We start from the raw sequence: 19,652 nt of genomic DNA, 5'->3' as shown, positions 1-19,652 counted from the left end.
GCTGAAGAGGTGAATGAAAAATTCCATGTCACACATTCCTTCTCTTTAGGAAATAAAAAAGAGAAATCCTTTCTGCCTGTGTATGCTTAGAAATGAAATGCTGATTAATGTCTCTTCCATCTCTCAGTTCCAATCTCTCTGAGGTGGTACAGCAGTAAAAATTGCCCTCAGTTTTGCAGATGTCTCTAGGAGAGCTTGATTAGATGAGTTTGAATGCATAAGTGATGCAGCTAAAAGACAGTTGAAAATACACTTTTACATATGTATATTATGAACCATAAAGCCTGACATAAAAATGCTTTTTAAAGAAAGATACAGATGGAGGATTAAGGTGGGAGGACATGAAAGATAAAGTAGAGGTGAGACAAAAACAAAATGAAAAGAAATAAAGATCCAGGGAAGATGAAGGTTATATAGAAATGGTAAAAAAGGCAATATGAGTGCCACAAAAAGAATAGAAAGGAAATATTTTTGTTTTTTACAATATGGGTAAATTTTACAGAATTTTCATTTTCTGATCAGTGGCCCCAGACTTCAGGCCAAAATTAGTCAATAAACTGAATGAGAATGTCACTTTATAATAGCACTGTTTAATTCATCTTTGAATTATGCTAAATTATTTCTTTCAAATACTGGAATAGTGTTAGTGCATTCCTGATGGATCACATTAGGATCCTACACAGTACTGCCTGCCTAACAGCCTGTGTCTGCCTCCTACTCTGCTCACCTGTGCAAAAACAAAGGGGTCATCTGGCTCCAGCTTTTTCAAATATTGGGTCCTTCTCAGCTTTCCTCTGGGCACAGTCTGACTGATAGTTGCCCTATTCCATCAGTTCCAGTTTAAGCTTTTCTACCTTCCTCAACCTGATTCTATTTTTTCTGCCAGCCAGATGTTACCATGGTTAATTTTGGCACATAACTGAGGCACTCTCTCAGACCTCTGAAACGATCCAGATTAAAAAAAAAAAAAAGAAAAAAAAAAGAAAAGAAAAAAAAGACAAAAGTATCCCTTTCTTCTGATAACAGAAAATCAGAACTGCTCCAGATGGAATCATTCTTGAGTCCCTTCCTTTACACAATCAAAGCTTCCTCTGTAAACCTGTTCTAAGGAAAGACAAAGAATGTTGAACATGACCCACTTACTTAAAGCACCTTGGGAAGACCTGCTATTCTGATTTTGCAGAATGCAGATCCTTTGTTTCTTGATGCTGAAGTTGCAGCCTCTTTTCCACTAATAGTTACTTCAGTTGCTGTCAACATATGCTTATTATTCCATAAACAAGCTGCAGAGTGCAGCCTGGGAATCTGACTCTCTAATTTGTTAAGCTTGACTATGTCTCTTATCCTAATTCCCTAATTGCTGAAATGCCCATATGCACCAATGAACTTTAATAAGATATGTGTCTAAATAAGAAACAGAATTCTTGATGCTGATCTATCAGTGAGTGCAATGAAAGTTTTCTCATTTATACATTATTTAAAAACCTGAAGTGGATATGTTCATCAGGAAAAGAAAGTCAACAAGCCTACTGATTGATTTAAAACCATCTGGTTTTCTACAAAAACACATACATGAGAACCCATGGGGGAAAAATATTTTAAAAATAATTTTGGCCCAACTTCACAAACACACAGAGCAGAAAACAATGCTAATGAAAAGCTGCATTTGATCCTAAGTTACTCAAGTTTTTTTATCAGTCTAACTCTACTAAACCCAGAGATACAAAATTAGAGAACCATAGCACTGACTGAATCCTGTGGGACCTCGTTCAAATTTCACACAGTAGCAGAGTCCATAGTTTCATTGCATTTTGAATATTTTGTTTCTAGTCATGACTGAAATCAAGAAATCAGATAATCAGAATGGCTGAGGTTGGAAGGGACCTCAGGAGTGATTTTGCCCAACTGCTCTGCTGAAGCAGGGCTGCTGAGAGCTGGTTGCTCAGGAATATATCCAGATGGAGACTGCAGCCTCTCTGGGTACTCTGTGACAGTGCTTGGTCACCCTCACACAGAGAAAGCATTTCTTGATGTTGAGATGGAACCTCTTGTGTTTCAGTTTATGCCCATTGCCTCTTCTCACTGGGCACCATGGAAAAGAGCCTGGCTCCATCTTCTTTACAGCTGCTGTCAGGTATTTCTGTACTTGGGTAAGACCTGAGCCTTCTCTAGGCTGAGCAGTCCTGGCTCCATCAGTCTTTATTCACAGCAGAGATGCTCCAGTCCCTTACTCATCTTAGTGGCCCTTTCCTGGCCACTCTCCAGTAGCTCTCTCTTGTCCTGAGGAGCCCAGAACTGGACATGATGCTCCTGGCCTCAGCAGGGCTGAACAGAAGGAAGAGATCCCTCTGCTGCAGCTCAGGATGCTCTCTGCTTTCTTTGCTGTACTGGCACATTACTGGCTCATGTTCAGATCAGTAAAACTAAAGGGAAAATAGTAACTTTTTAATTGCAAAATAAAGATTAGGTTTGAGCTTCCTGCATTGTAAACGATTACAATTGATTCTTATGGTACACAACACCAGTCTTTGCCTCTTTGCAAAGGAAAAGAACAAAGGAGTCAATCATGTTTCACACACAAAAAAGCCACTATCATTGCAAAACATTACAATGTCACAATCTACAGTACTAGCAGCAGAATATAGAGATTTTTAGAGGGATGTGTTACTCCAAGCTCTGTGCTCCTCCTTCCTGCAGTGGAAGTGACTCAGCAGTGACTAACAGATTTCCAGTGAAGCTGGAGCCTAAACACATTCTATATGCTGAGAAAATTTCTCTCTAAATTAACTTATGGCTTTCTCCACCTCTGAAAATTCCAAGTGAGAATTTTAATTTTATTTTATAGTGGAATATGAGTAAGGTTTTGGCGCTACAGAAATAGTGTGTTTTTCAAAGATAGTTCAATTAAAAGTATTACATAGTATTCTTTTTCATTTTGATGCCAGAAATTATTAATTGTGATTCTTAGAGGAGTTACATAGTTTAAAAATTTAAATTTAATTTAATAGATTCAATCATTCCTGATCCTACTTTCCAAAGGTCTTGGGCTCTCAGTTTTCTAGCTGCTTATCATCAATAAGATTTTTTTTATGTTACTATTTATGGTACATGGCATTCAGTGAGAAAAGTACTGCATAGTAATTGTCTGAAAAATCTTCATTTAAATTGAGATCTGGGTATTAATCTCTTTTACTTCTATTGACTATTTAATCTCAGTGTGATGTTACTAACTGGACATATCAAAGAATAACCACACACTTGTGTCATGGGAGCAAAATAAAGCTTTTTCATGCACAATCTACAAGAAAAGTACAGTTATATAAGCTCGTGGTGCCAGCCTCCTTCCCTTTTCCCTTGTTTCTTTGGTTTTGATCACATAATCATGACTTTAGGGCAACACTAACACAGTAGAGTACATTTACTTACAGTCTCCCCCCGCTGTCCTGGGTGCCCAGGCAAGCCATCTTTTCCAGGTGGACCCTGAAATTATAAAATACATAAATCAAACCATTTCTTAGCCATCCTCAAAAAAAGTGTGCAATCAGCTGTCAGAATCTCTGCTCTCTGTTTATTTCTAGACTACTCTTTGGTAAATCTTTTCTGCTCCTATATTAGCTGGCTAGGATTTCAATAATATTTTTTCCTTGTGTCCTCCCTGATGTGTCCTAACAATTGCTTGGAGAATGACTGTTGTCAAATGCAAACATGTTCAAAATAGATTTCTGTAATTCAGAAATCATGGACAGTTCCTATACTTCCCTTCCATTTTTCTTTGGTTTATGACTCAATTAACAAAAATCTAAGCATTACAGAAGTACTTGATGACATTTCAGGTTTTGGAATTGGAAATAAAATAAAAAATGCATGGGAGAAAAAAAAATTACAGGTGGTTTGTTGCTTTTGTACTGCACATGAGCAGAGGCACACCAGAAGAGCAGTAAAACTAGTTCAGGGGGCAGCTCAAATGTGCCATTACTTCTATACATGTCTGCTATTAATGAATGCCTCCTTCCTCTTCATTTTTCCTCAGTGAATCAATCATTCAAAGGAAACATACAGTAGCAAAGTAGTGTTTTGCATGAACTCAGTGTGTCACCTGGTCACTGGCAGGACATACCAGACTTGCAGTTTGGTGCATCACTCTGAATGTCTTAAGAGCTGCACCAAAGGCTCAACAAGAATATTTGTAATCTACACATAACCCATCCCTTACATAAATTTTCAAGTATTCCCTTCAGAAGCACTCTATAAAAATTACCATTCCTGTTGTTGCACATCCTTAATAAAAGAGATACTTACTGGAGGTCCCTTCGGTCCGGGGAATCCAACAGGTCCCTGGGGCCCTTGCGGTCCCTGGATTGAAGGCAACCAAACAAGTAAAGTTTTACTCAAGCTGCCTTGATGCTGGATTGAAAATTTTGTTTCAATTATGAGATATAGGAACTCTGCAGATAATGTCTGGATTTAAGCATGAAGCCTCAGCTACACTGACATAAATATTGGTAGCAACAATTCACATGCGTAGACACTGGAGGGATTTCCTGAAAGCAATAGTGCTTGTGTAGAAATGCAGTAAAAAAATGAGGAAAACTACTTACATCAAATATGTTTGCATCTTACCCCTAAAACTGTGCATAATAAAGTAGGAACCAACTATGAGTTAGAAGCACTGTTCTTCTATGTTGCATAAACTAGGAGATTTAGTTAATAGTTTGGTCATCTTTTTAACTTTCAGTCAAATATTCATCTTTAGCAATTCCTAAACCCTGATAGTATTTCAAACCAGTGCAACAGTACAAAATTCCAAATAGAATAAACTTTTCAGCATTACCAAGGATTAAATACAGCATTTTTGCTATTACAAAAAATAGTTGAAAAATCCCATGATATATGAATATTTTATTTTTATATTTTTGTATATACAAATACAGATTTGTATATACAAATATATGGAGAGAGAAAATACAGATATATGGAGAGAGAAAATTTTCATGCAGCATGGTTTTAGAAATTTAGCTAAAGATGATCAATTGACAGTGCATTGTGCACACGTGTATGTGCATGTATGTTCACATGTAAATATCTATGCACATAGATATTTACACAGCTTACATGACTTTTTCTGAAACTGTTATAAAAAAAAACAAAACAGAGGCCAGCTTTTAAAATTTACTGTTGATGTGCTGAAAGGTGCTATGTCAGCTTATGCAAATAATTTTTGCTCTTTACTTTTTAGTGCACTAAGTGAAATCTTAACAGTCATTCATTTTACATGGTTCCACAGCTAAGTACCCATGTCATATAGTGCAAGACTTTATCCTGCTCTATTTGGTATTTCATGTGTGGGTTTGCCACGACATCAGCTGTCCAAATGTGTTAGGAATGTTGGTTTGATGCAAAAGACTTGAAGCAGGAGGCCACATCCCCCAAATTATTCTACCCTTTTGCTCCTCAGAGTTCCATAAGGCTCATTCCTTAGAGCCCAGGCTCACTTGCAGAGCACAGCTGCCTCCTGTAGTGGGTAAAGCAGTGTACCAGTGTAGCTGGGGGAGAGGGTCCCTTGTGCCCAGCCTGGGACAATTTGACCTTGAATAAATCTTATTCCAGGGCAGACTTCTATTATACTGAAATACTAAATCTGAATCAATTAAGAAGTGCTAGGCAAAGGGAGAAATCTTTGATCTTACTGCCCTATCCATATTTTTTTTTTCTTCTGAAAGAGGAGCAAATCTGTTTCTGAAACCTTCATAACACACAAATATGCTCCATATGAGGGTTTGGGTCTTTTTTCAATATGCCATCTCTGTGAACAAATGAAATTTCCTCATTTGTTTCTGGGCATAACATAAAGCTTAAAAAAAAGAGGAGGAGCTGTATAGAGGAAAACAAATAAAATTGACTCAGCTACTGTTCAAAATATCTGAATGAAATTGGTCACTCTCAGTAACTGGGTTATAGGAACACAACTCAAAGTTCTACATTTAAATGCACCTCCGTTCTCATGAATTTCTCCTGTTCTCACACTTTGAGGCTTTCTAAGGAAAAACCTTTACATTTTTCCTTTTATTCACAATATTGCTTGCAGGTTTCAAGTTAGTGGACTGATGTATTATTTGAGAAAAAGCACTAGAATACTAACAGTATGTCATCAAAATTACATTTTCATTTTTGTTATTAAATTTCATTTTATCAGTAGCTACACAGAATAGATTATTTATTATTTTCATGTTTGGTAGGTGAAATAGTCTCAGAGGAGTAAAGATGACACTTATTTTTTGGCTGACACTCACCCCTATTGGGAAGCAAATAGATACCTCACACTTATATTACACAAGTGATGAGAGACACAGTGCTCCATGATTCTTCATCTCTTTGTTTTGTCAGTTTCTCTCCAGGGATGCCTTCATCTTGGGATTCATCTGCTCATTGTTTTAGTACCCTCACAACTTCTCTTCCTTGCAAACTCTTGGAGCTGTCAGCAAACTCCTCTTTCACAAGGATCTGCTATTCCCCTTCTGGCAGTCTGCCTCTGATTCTCCTCAGTGTAAAGCAACCTACATTTCCTTCTTGGTCTATGCCTAGTTCTCTCCATCCCACATCCTAGCTAATGTCAAAAAAAGTGACATTATAGAGCTGGGGAAAATGTACAAGGAACGCCCTCCTGAAGTGTAAGACTCCTAGAGAACACTGGGACCTTGGGGTGGATACTGGGAGAAGATCTTTAGGCTCCCTATATGGAAAAGGTTAGCAGTTTAATGAAATATGACTACAAAAGTAAAGTTTTAGTTTTGCAAAAATACTCTGGCAGAAAGCTCATCCACTTAAACCGACTTGGTTTTCAAGTGCTGCCATTACAAATATGATTTATTAATATCTTTTTCTATATACTGCTGTGCAATGAGTTGACTTTGAAAATTTTGTTTTAGAGAGAACAGTAGGATTTCTGAAGCATGCAGAAAATAGGTTGAAGGGAATTCTTAGGTGATCAGAACAAAAAAACTCTGTTGCTTCAACAAAGAATCTTCTGGAGGTGGCTGGAGTGTTTGCTAATCCAATAAACAGGCAGTAAACTGCAGTAGGTGAGGAACTCTGAAGAGCCTAAGCTGGTAAGCTCACCTGTAATTCACATGGATATATACAAAGTGCATGGATGTAACACAGTGTGTATGTACTCTCTGTCCTATATGTACAAAACTGAGCTACAGAGGGAAGAAGCTTTCAGCAAACTTCAGCCAGCCCATGCATAACTTTGTGAAAAGCTTCATTGGAACTGAGGTTTTGTTACCTCTGGTTACTCTGGTCAAAGTAGCACAGAGATATGAGAGGGAGAACTTAAAATAAAACAACCCTCCCACCCTCAATCACACTCCTATATAGTGGGAAAAACAACATGTACAAAGATAGCTTTCACAAACCCTTTCGCCTGGTGGGCCAGGAGGACCATCATTGCCTGAAGTGCCCTGGAAAGGAAAGACAATATGTTCAAGGATTTACATTTATTTAAAAGAAGCAGCCTGCAGCCAATCTATACAGTGTGCTTGACAATTACCTTTGGACCTGGTTTACCAGTGGGACCTCTGGGACCTCTTGAGCCTCTTGGACCCTGTCAAATTAACACAGATGCACTTGATGGTAAATACTGGATACTATAATATAATAAAAATAATTCTTCACAGTATAGTGGAGGCAATTTAGACAGGAAAGCTTCTAAATTTCAAATCAAAAGGACTTACTGTTGGTCCTCGCTGTCCTCTGGGGCCTGGTTTGCCATGCAATCCCTGGAAAGAAAAGTTCACAGAAATCATCTTAGCAGGCACTCTATTTGTGAGATAAAGTGGAGGCAGAGAGCAGCTCCCTTAAGTTTAGATGTTATTTTATCTTTAACTATCTACTTTGCATTTCAATTTACAGAATCGTGGTCCTTGATAAAATTGGTTATCTTTCTGAATTCACTGGAACTTGTAGATAAATGCACTAAATTTGCCTGAGAATCAGATCTTGTCAGAGGCATTAGAATATTTTAAATTACATTAAAATAGTATTGAAGGTGGCACACAACAAGCAGAGTCCCTCTGCAGTAGTCTAAAGGACTTGGCATCATGAACAGCCTTAAAAACAAAGTTCCCAAGTTCCCGTGGACAGCTCCACAGGTTAATAGAGAAAAGAAAGGGCAAGCCTCTCTTCATTTATAACAGAAATGGGAACTGTAATACCTACCAAAATTACACACATTTGACAGAGATACAGAACAGAATACTAGCCTTTGATTTTTTGCTTTAATATTATCTCCTAATCATGCTCAAAGGGATTTTTTCTTTAGGCTGTGCACTGGAATTGCTGTGTATTGTAATGAATCTTAAGATTCAAGAGAGTATTTTTTAGCCAGAGAAAGGAAACTGATGGCTGGTACTTTCTAATCTCTGAGGTAAACAAACCAGCAACAAAATAATCATCAGAGATGTTTTAGCACAAAGCTTCCTTTTATTGAAAACCAATTAAATGCATACACCTGTTTTCTTGACAGGGTTCCCCCTCCCCCCCCCTTTTTTTTTTTACTGTTGGTTTTATTTCACTTATCAGAATAAAAATTATGTGTTGTTTTTGAAATGCTACTCAGCCTGTGATACTTTCAAGGACAGGGACCAACTTTCCCTAGGACCTGTATGTGTGGTAGCATAAAACACCATGATAACCCTTTTGGCAAGATAAACAATAATATCTGATTCCCATTGGAAAACCTGCACTTATGGGCTCATTGATGATCAGCATAACACTTCAGTATACCAGCAGTTCGATGGTATTAATTATGTGGTTAATACCTTAGCTGAACTTAAAGCTTTGTGGAGGCCTGAAAACAGATCAATATAGTAAGATTTTCATAATTTTAAGCCTGCTGTTTGATTCTATCATTTTGCCTTTTTTTCCCCAATCTGCTGTCTTTATTAGCAATTGTCTCATTTTTTCACAATGCAGATGAACTGAGCTTTTCTTTGTTTGCTTGTGCCTGTACATAACAACATATCTTTATCTTAGCTAAAATAATACAAGAACAATTTAAACCATACATAAATAATGCAAATGCTATTGGATTCCATGTATTTCATCTTAAAATAATGAATTTCTGCTTTTAGTAATAGATGTTACCTGCTTGACTTTATGTTGCTATCAGCTGTGAATTCTGACTAATCTCTTAATTTCACCATTTTTCTAACATATCCTGCTATGTTCAATTGAGCTTTAGAGACAACAGCACAGTGACCTTCCTTCTAATCTATTTTTAATTGTTGTAGTTTGAAGAACACGCATAAAACATTTTCCCTCACCTTGTTCAAGCAAACAAAGCCACAAAAGATGTAATTTTAAATTTTTGTAATATATGTAACTGTACATGTTCTTCATCTTGCCTGGTATATTTTCCCTTTTTGAAGCTAAGCCTAAAAAAAAAAACCCCTTGTGTCAAGCCAGAATATTTATGAAATACAAGTTGTATTTCCTTGAGGGTAAATTGCATGGTAGCAGAATTCATGGGATACAGGAAAATAGTTCTTGCCAACTCACTCAGCTATATTGTCCAAAAAAACCCCCCCAAACCCTTCAGCAAAGTTGATTTTTTTTCTCTTTTTCCAATTATATAATTATGGCAGTATGTGCAGCAAGAAAGTGCCCAAGTTCTTGTATATTAGCCTAATACCTTAAAGAATGGTAAATAGCACTGCAGTATCTCCTGTTTTACAGAAAGATAGAGGTCCATCTTGAATGTGAAAAGCCTGTTTTTATAGCTCTTTAGATAGTAACTTGGATCCTTAGGTTTCAGTGGCTTCCCCCAGTGCTGAATTTTAAAAGTTAATTAAGAGTTATGCAAGAATGAATTATCATACCCTTGCACCTTTCTCTCCATTGGCACCTGGAAATCCTGGGAAACCAGTTGAGCCCTATGTAAGAAATCAATGCAAATGTCAGAGGGTATCAATAGCAAAACAATGGTAGAGCCAACATTTGACACATAAAGCACAACTCCAAAGCCATGTACATTGTACATATCAAACTTGCAAGTGTGACAGCTGTACATAAACTTAAGAAATCTGTAAATAAACTTACCATAATGCTTCAAGTCCAGAAAGCATTAAAAAAAAATCAATGTATAGAATGGATATTACTTGTCATCTTATTGGACAATAAAATATTCATTAAATCTGCACCTTTTTTAAAAGTAGGAAAGTTGGATTAGTAACAGCCCACTAGAAATAACTGTATCATAATGAAGTCAAACAAAAAAGGCTTTGTTGCCTCACAGTAAAATAACTATTTTAAAAAATAATTCCAAAAAGCGGTAAGGTTTTGCCACATCCTCTAGTCACTTTACTGAGCTGTAAATTAATCACTTCAAGTTCTTTATTCACTGTAAACCAAGCACTGGACAGTTTCATTTAACTGATCCATGCAACTCATACATAAGCAGAATGTATGAGATTATCTGACTTGAAACTTCTCCCAGCTCTACTCCTCCTTTTTTCCTCCCCTTTCCTTCTGCTGACTGCTCAGTCTAAAGGAAGCAGTACTATTTTCTTCTTTGCTTCTGCCATACAGGTTTGGTGGGAGAGCAGACTTTTTACCTGCCGAGGAGGTGTGAATTTTTCATAAGGAACTTGGGATCAAAGAGGTGATAGACATGGTAAAATATACTTTTAAATGACTGGGGATGAAAATGAAGAGAGTGTTTGGTTTGGTCAGCCACTAAAATTTACTAGCCAGACTCCCTGCTGTCATAATGCACCTATGGCTGTGCAGCTTGCTATTAGCATTTTAGTGGCAAATAAAATGCATATAACAAAAACCTTAAATATAATTTCTTGGTGCTCCTCTTTGAAATGTTAGTAAATTTTTTTCTTTTTTTTTTTTTCTCCTGTCCTTACTCCTGTTTTTCCTCTAATGAATCTTGTTTTACATAATCATTCCAATTATCCATAAAAGACTTAGGGGCAGTACAACTTCACTAACACAAGTTCTAATAAAACCCTAACTGATATTGACTGGTGGGAGAAAAGAAATATTTTTCTTCCTTCCCTTTCCTTTTATATTCCTTTTCCTTTCAATTTCTTTCTTACTTCTTAATTCTTCACTAGTTATAACTTTATATAAGAATAAAACTGAAACTTCTAGTCTGTGAAGCCCAATCATGTTCTTAAAAATTAAAAGGCTGGAAAAAACCCCAGATCAAATGATGGGGCACTAATAGTCATGACTTGGCTGTAAATATCTTACATTTACAGTAGTTTTTGCAACTGTGCTAATCAAGAGGGACTTGATTGCAGAAAAAAAACCATAATGAAAATTATCAGCTAATGGCACTACTCTAAGATCAATTCATAGAAAAAAAAATGAAAAGCAAGTAAGTATCAACAAAAAGAATGATATCAACTTTCTTGACTATACTAGGACAAGATTTCCTTTGCTTTCCATAGCTAATATATTTTTCTCCTGCTTTTTTTTCTCACTCCCTTATGTTAATTTGAGCTGGTCTGTGACTCAGTTTCCAAAGAAGTCTCTAGTGAGTTATGTATTGTAGCTGTCATTAGTCTTTCCTGGAAATTTAAGCAACAAATTAGAAGAGCAAACGGTGAACGCAGCTTGAGAACTGTTTTCAAGTTTAATGTGATAAAAATGTAGTGCAAGGAAATTATTGATCAAGTCTTTGTTGAAAAAAGAATCAATCAACTTTTATTTGGAATGTTACATCATTTTTGTTCTTTGAAGTGAATAATGTAAAACTCTTTTACCCTAGATTTTTCAAAAGACAATTCTAAAGCAGAACAAAGAGACTGAAATCTCAGACATTTTGAGTTAAGAAACTGAAGCAAAAACCCCTGTGTCTTTCAAGGTGAATAGTTTTCATGAATACTTTCCATAGATTGTTTCAGTGTTTTTCACTAATGCAGTGTTCAGTGAACAAGCATTCTTCAGATAGTCCATTCACTTGACAGAAAAGGGTCACAGTATAGGGCAGAATCAGAAAAACACTTTGTTTTGACAGTCAGGAAGTTTTATTTCATCCAAAACCCCCCATAATTTCAAATTTGGAAATAAAAATAGATCCAAAGTAGAGCAGAATTGAGGGTTTTACTGCAGGTTGATTGTTCAGATGTGTAGAAGGGGTAAGGGATTTTTTTACTTGTGATATTTACCTAGATGGGTCTTCTTTGAGAGGGTCTGGAGCTACAATGTCTCCCTAATGGTCTCCTCTACACAGTGAAATGTCTGTAGAACTATGCTTTTATTCCATTTTTTTTCTTTCTAGTCTCATAAAAGAGATCTTACAATTAATTTAGCATGCCCATTTCCTAAAGATGTGTTAGGATGAACTTAGTAGAAGCATGTTTCATAAAAATGTTATAAATCAGAAGCCCCCTGTGTGGTTTTCTATTGCAATCCAAATATATTAGATGGCTGAAGGATAGATATAGGCACATAAATTAACTAAGGATTGTATTTTGTCATGTTTGTCTTAAAAGAAACTAAAGAAAAACATGAGGAAAATGATAAAGTATGTTTTAAAGAAATACGGTTTATTCCATGGAAGAAGCAGTAATGACACAAAGAGAAGCCTTGTACCACACTGAAAATTCCCATCACTATCAGCATCCATGTAGTGGCCAGTTTAGTGGCCAATTTGGTGCCTATTCTCTTTCAAGCATATCAGCAATTCCTTCCTTTTCCGATTGTTTAGTGCATGCCAGTCTGATGCTGGCACAATACATCTCACAAGAACATGCTAAAGGGTAGAATATTAAGAGGAAAGATAGTGCTCCATGAAGAGCCTGACATAGGGAATTCCACATTATTAAGGGTTTTACTTCAGGATATGACTGTCAAGAAAGAAAAGGAGAAAAATGGCCCTTTCTTTGATGTTCACACCGTACTTCCCCAAACACAGAAATGAAGTAACTGCCACTGTGACCAGTATCAAAATACTCAATATACAGCTCATTTACAGCTCACCTTTGGACCTTGTCTTCCTGGATATCCTGGCAATCCAGGTACACCAAGCTTTCCCTGCAATGAGAAGGCAGTGGTAAATTTTACTGTATCCTCCTTAGTGGTTCAGCAAGCTTCTATACAAAACAATTTTTCCACAACGTAGAGTGATGATACTCCATGGAATATAATATTAAATTAAATCAATTTCTCATTTTTATAATTAATCACCAGTGGGCTTAGTGGCCCAAACTTAAAAAAAAATCCCACTCCAGTGAATGAATCCAGAGAAACCAATACCTCAAAGGTTTTTTTCTCCCATGATGTGCTGTGCAGTGCTATGTGGTTGAGATCATTAAGCAACTAATATTCTCTAAGAAATCAGGGTGTTAATAGGTTTAAGTGAGAAGAAATTATTTTTTAATTTATACTGTGTTGTGGCTGACTTTTCATGAATAGGAATTTGAAGAATCAATTTTTTTCTTGCATAGTTCTAAACCGAGACTACATTAAATTACACCCCACTGATTGCTTGCTGACAATGGATTTGTCAACAAAAATTAACAACTTGCTGTGTTCAGAAAAGACTGATCAGCACTGACATCAACCATTCCCAGAAATGAAATACAGTACCCTACACCATTGAGCTGGTCTCTTTAGACCTCTAGAGGATGAGTGATGGCTTGCCACTTTCAAAGGCAAGGGAAAGCAGTTTCAGACTTTGAAAGATCAGAAGTCTGGGGAAGAATTTCTCTATGTTCTAGAATATCAAGTTTTGGAGAAGATCTCAATGGAAAAGATGACTATAAAGTATCATATGATACTCTGCAGTAACCATAGATAACATAAAATAGGAAGGAGAGGGGAAGGAAATTTTCCCCAAAATGTCTGTTGGTAAAAAATACAGCACATAAACAAATATGTTGTGTATTTTCCTGTTCATGTAAGTGCAGGTGTCTAGTGAGACATTACTGAAGAACAGTACATTTACATTTATGAAACTAAGTATAATGCTGCCTGTTATTTGCCACCCTGAAATAAGCTACATGCATTGCAATGATTTAAATATTTTGCAGCATGACAGCACATCAAACTCTTGCCAAATTCAGTGAAAGTTTTGTCCCTGATTTTACAACTAAGCAAGCCCAGTTGCCTGGGTTGTGTGTGAATACAGACTTTTTTTTTATTATAAGCTCTTTTCAGATATGTTCCTCATTTTTTTGGCACCCTACTTGAGGTTTCATTAATTAAGCAAATCCATTTAGATCTACTTGGGAAATAGAGTTTTCTTATCATGGAATCAGATGAACATAGAGAATAAGAGACTACTGCAGTAATTTTATTACTTTCTTTACAAGAGTAATACCTTTGCATTAAATACAACATAGGAATGACAAGGGAACAAGACATTTATATCTGCTCTTACAGACTTTCCAAATATTGTGAGAAGATCTAAAAGTTCACAGTGACTATTCCAGTTTTTACACTAAAATAAATATCACAGGACCAACACCAAAGAATTCCTCTGTGACCTATGCCATTCTGTATCCATAGAATATCCACAGAAGATGTGTGACCCTTCCAGTGGGCAAGAATTGCTGTAAATATTTGTAGAAAAGGGAAAACTGAGGGTCTAAAATTCCAAAGCCAAAAAATTCCAATAGTGTTATCAACACCAACAATTTTTTTCAAATATCTTCTGACAATTAAGGCTTCAGATTCTGGACTTGAGATACTGTGAGAGTTCCAAATATGTCACAGTGAAGAAGAAATGCTTGAAAACCTATATTCATAGTGAGTAATTTGAATAAGAACTAAAAATAACTCAGATTTGCATTTAAAAAATACCAAGTATAAAAAAAAAATGTTTGGTTTGTTTTGATTTGGTTTATGTACCCTCTGTACTATTTTTTTCAAGACAGAACTAGAATTGAAGATATAGTTCACCAAAAAAATTAAAGGGAAATATTTTCATCAGCATCTTCTCACTTTAGTGATATATAGCATATATGTTTTTAAACCATCATTTTTATTTTATTTTGTATTATCATACTTCTCCAGTTACTGAAATTACCACTGCTGAAATCATCTTTCCTTTCTGATTATGCCACACAGTGAAATACAGTACCCACACACACATTTTTCAGCCTCCTTTCCATTCCTTATACCAAACTTTTTTGTTGAAACCAGGATTCTACAGAGCTTTGTACTTTGTGCTTGATCTCTCTTTTTTCACCATCCTTTTTTCAGTCCTCCCTTTTAACAACCCCTTTCCCTTTTGCCAACCCTCTTGTGGATTTTTATTCAGGAAATGTTTTCCATTTAAAACAATTTCCATGCCACAATTTGTTGTAATATGACTCAATATTAATTCACTCTTCAGCAGCACCTTTACCCTCGTTTGTGCCCAACTATTTTCTTTGCATTGTGTTTTCCACAGCTGGCATGCACTGTATGTAATTTGGGATAAGAATGCAGTTACCTTATGCACTGGTGAAGTACTGCAATGCCTCTTTTTATACTTACAAGATAAGGATTCCCAATCCTTGATCAAATGGGAACTCCAGTGGTCTGCTGTAGTAGTGTCACAAAAACTACTGTTAAGTAGCTAAAGATTTTGCAGACATGTTTTTAGTGATGGAGATTATGGGTTCCATCTATGCTGTGAGGCAATGACATGTTTATATTGATTTCTGGCTACTGACCTTTTCCCCAGCTGGACCAGCAGCACCTGGGTCCCCAGATGGACCCGCTCGACCTTTTGGACCTTCTGGGCCATCTTCTCCTCGTGGACCTGGCTGACCAATTTCTCCCTAAAATACATCACCTTATAAATATGGAACAATTGCCTTCATGCAGATATTGGAAATTGGAAAGATTAACTACAATTACTTGAAAATATGTTTTCAGTAAATCTAAATAGAGAACAGAATCATAGAATAGTTCGGGTTAGAAGGAACATTTAAAGGTCATCCAGGCTTCCTGCAGTGCACAGGGACATCTCCAAATAGACCAGTAAGCCCTGTCCAATTTCCTAGTAAGAAAATATCACTACTAATGTTCGTTATATAAATGCAAATATATCTAAATTAGGCACTGAATGTTACTTTCAGAGAGTTAGAGGCTAGTTTTCTTGCTTGAAGACAGCTGCATTTGGAAACCATATTCTTGTTTTCCCTGTCCTAAATTTTTGAGAAGGCACCCTGGAAGTCCACAGAAAGAAAATTGTCTTTATCTAAGTACTTATGTGGATACCATCTTCACAGTTATTTATGTGTACAGACAACAGATACAGGCCAGGAGCCTCCTGTGAGAAACTTTTTCACAACCTCCACAACACTTCCTTATGAAAGGAAGTAATTGCCCATTGGGCTAAATAAACAACGTTTTGGCAGAGATTTGCAAGATGCTGGGTTGGTATGGAAACACCTTTATTCTAGATACATAACTTTTCCTCAGGCAAATACTGGAGATCTTGGAATCTGGAAAAGGAGATTCCCTAGGAAGAAGCTCAGTGAAAAGGATATTCAAGACTGACATATTCTTCCTCTTTATAACTGTGCCATTGTTGATTCACAAGAACCGTATCTCTGGCTCAGATTTGTGTATGCACTGGGAATAGAAATAATTTAAAATACTAGCCTTTATTTTATTTTTGGCTTAAATATATTTGTTCACTTCAGTGATCATTTCAAAATGATAACATTCAAACTTTTAAGAACATATGGGCCATGAATAAATGCTTACCCGGTCACCTTTAAGCCCCATGTCACCTTTAAATCCTGGAAAACCATCTTCACCCTAAAAAAGGCAGAAATGCATGTAAAGACATTAATATAGAGGAACTTTTTTCTTCCTGCAAAAAGGATAAGAAAATAGATTCACTACAGATTAAAATAACCTGCATACATAAAGTGGGAACTTCAGACACCAGAAAATCTAACCTGGCTACTACTGCTTTATAGAAAATATACCAGTGTGCTACACCAAATGGACCATTCCAGATCTATGGAGCCTTTCCTAAATGATAAGTTTATTTATTTTGTTCTCTTGCAGTGCTTCCCCCCACGTAATGGCAGCTGAATAGTTTCAGTAAAAAAAGGCCTGTGAACACTCCGTTAAAGCACTAAGAGAACAAACTATGAAACATCTTTGTGTAACCTTTGAAGGTATTCAGTAGAATTCACTGTCTTACTGAAATTTTGAGATCCATTTTAGGAGCACAGAAGTGTTGTGGACATTGTGCTAACCAGTATTCATTGATATACACAGATGTATATACACACATTTATTAAATGTATTTCTATACAAGTCCTGTATTTTGTCCAAGCAAGATATTTATCATCCAATAAGGCACAAGAAAAAGAGGGGTTTTTGAACTGTCCAGTCTCCATGGCTGTTAAACACACCCATTTTCAGCTTAAAATGGGCATGCAGACTAGACAAACTGCGGTTTGGGAACGCTTGAAAATGTACAGCAGCTCTTGGCATCTGAGCCAAGTTCTGAATCAAGGCTTTCTGGCAAGACTGAGTCTTCTGCTTTAGAAATATCTATAAATATCCATATACCTATTTATATATCTATATATGTCTATCTTAGCCAGCAGAGCCACAAGGGTGAATTTGCCTGTGGGGTCAGGAGGTTTGACTGATGGTGTCTGTGTGTCTCTTTTGAGTATTTGTGTGAAGGAAGTGTGAATTTAAACCAACCCTGGCTGCAGTTTCAGCCACCGCAGACCATCAGGAGTCAGCACAGATCGCAGTGGTTGGTGTTTGCTCTAGTAAGAGCTCTACACACAGAATTAATAGTATCAGGGGAAATAAGAGCTTTCTTCACATTCATATATATGGATCTGACTGGGGCTGTCCATCACTTCGGAAAAGCCAAAGACCTGGGCTTGAGCCTAGAAAACCATTGTACAATGTATATAAAAAATACAAATCTATCTTACGGCTCTGTCAAAACAGATAAAAACCAAAAAGTATTGGCACCACAAATCTCTCTGATGCTTCTCAGTAACCTCTCACAAGGGAGGGGATGTCTAATTCTCTACTTAAGGCCACTTTAGAGAGAAGTTACTTAAACTGGTGCAAAAGAGATTGAAAACCATTCTAATAACTGTAGGTTTTATATTCACTTTGTACCAGTGTAAGTAACCATGGAGGTCTGTGGTGGCCGATTGCCCTGTGGTACAAGGGACAGAGAGAGCTCTTGGTAAGACAGTCTCTGGTGCCAAAGTGGTTATGGTGAGGGAGAGGAGCCTCTCCCAGGATGCCGTGTTTGGTTATGGTGATGGTAACCGGTTCTACTTCCCCGGTTGGCTCCTGGTGTTAGCCACACCCTTGTACTTAAGCCTGAGCTGTCATTTGCCTCTAGAACCCTTCAGAAGTTGTAGCAATAAACAGCTTTCTGTGGAACTCTACACAAGGACCCTTCTCAACTCCTTGCCGTCGGCTTAATGTTACTGAAGCCATCCCTGCGTCTGTGCGTTCATGCGTGTGAGCCACAGAGCCGAAAGGGACTCAGTAATAGAGGTCACTGATTTAGGAACTGGACTTGGTATGTCCTTAGGGAAAGGCAAAAATAAACTCACTGCTGTGAGATAAAGCACACTGCAGCGAAGGAGACAGAAGATGTTGCAGTGTAAAAAGGGAAAAGAATTAACTGCAGTCATATTTACCTTTTCACCTTTGGATCCCTTGAGTCCACGTACACCATCAGCACCCTAAAGGAAGAATATAAAGAATTACCCACATGCATACATTCAAAAGGGGTGAGAGAAGGAATCCAATAACTAAATCTTACCTTTACACCACGAGGTCCTGGATATCCAATTGGACCCTGAGGACCTGGAGGCCCCTAAAATGTATTGAAGCAAAGAACCTTTGTTTGTACAATTTTTGGTTATCAAGCAGTTCTCTTCAGAATCTAATCCTTATTCTTTCACTATAATGTATGAGACAGCAAAATAACACTGGGCTGCCTGCCACTAAGAAAAGTTAAGGCATTACAAAGCACCATTCAATGTCACTATAAACTATTAATAGAATTTTGAACTTGGATCTAATTTGTATATTTGGGAAGCATCTATCCATAATATAAATTATCTGAAACAATGGTAATTGTAAAAAGAAACAAACAATCAGAAACAAACAAAAATATGCCAATTAGAAACCAGTGGTACGCTACTGGAGAAAATTTATATGCTGATTATGATGATGACACATGTCAAAAATAGAGACCAAAATAATGCAAATAATAAAAATCATGGTCTTAAAAAAAAAGAACAAAAAAGACATCCTGGTCTTAAAAAAAAAAAGAATAAAAAAGACATCCCAAGCCTGGAGGCTAAAAGGCTCATGGTGCTATCAATACTGACTGGTGCCTGGATTCTTTTGGTTACATTTTGCTGAGTATTTTAAAGATGCTCAACTTGGATACTATGGAATCTGATGTTAGGGCCTAAAGAAACTGAGTTCTGTGAAGGGTGGAAGCAAGGAAGCCTGGAAACATGATACCTCTGTCTGAGGCTGAGTTGCTCTGGTGATTCTCCGATGTCTGAGATGGACAGATAACAAAATCTTTTACTAGTGGGGACATTGATAGGGTCTTTTTCCTGTCTCCAATGTGTCTTTTCACAAAACCTCTGGAATGTTAACATCTCTGAGAAACTGAACTT

The 19,652-nt window shown here is 36.9% G+C and overlaps 1 protein-coding gene across 4 annotated transcripts in view; it reads right to left on the bottom strand.

Moving 5' to 3' along the window:
• The window catches only part of COL11A1 (collagen type XI alpha 1 chain), a 133,126-nt gene that overhangs the window by 41,951 nt on the left and 71,523 nt on the right, over window positions 1-19,652 (bottom strand). For all 4 annotated transcript variants that reach the window (XM_048312912.1, XM_048312913.1, XM_048312915.1 and 1 more), the window contains 11 exons: window positions 18,779-18,832; window positions 18,654-18,698; window positions 16,720-16,773; window positions 15,678-15,785; window positions 12,997-13,050; window positions 9,879-9,932; window positions 7,734-7,778; window positions 7,550-7,603; window positions 7,416-7,460; window positions 4,300-4,353; window positions 3,427-3,480 (listed from right to left, as the gene is read on the bottom strand). In XM_048312912.1, the coding sequence (XP_048168869.1) occupies window positions 3,427-3,480; window positions 4,300-4,353; window positions 7,416-7,460; window positions 7,550-7,603; window positions 7,734-7,778; window positions 9,879-9,932; window positions 12,997-13,050; window positions 15,678-15,785; window positions 16,720-16,773; window positions 18,654-18,698; window positions 18,779-18,832 (621 nt within the window). The remainder of the gene's footprint in view (window positions 1-3,426; window positions 3,481-4,299; window positions 4,354-7,415; window positions 7,461-7,549; window positions 7,604-7,733; window positions 7,779-9,878; window positions 9,933-12,996; window positions 13,051-15,677; window positions 15,786-16,719; window positions 16,774-18,653; window positions 18,699-18,778; window positions 18,833-19,652) is intronic.

The sequence above is a fragment of the Corvus hawaiiensis genome, chromosome 9 (assembly GCF_020740725.1).
Source record: "Corvus hawaiiensis isolate bCorHaw1 chromosome 9, bCorHaw1.pri.cur, whole genome shotgun sequence".
NCBI lineage: Eukaryota > Metazoa > Chordata > Aves > Passeriformes > Corvidae > Corvus > Corvus hawaiiensis.
The sequence above is the reverse complement of the archived record's forward strand: the minus strand, read 5'-3'. Positions and strand labels throughout refer to the sequence as shown.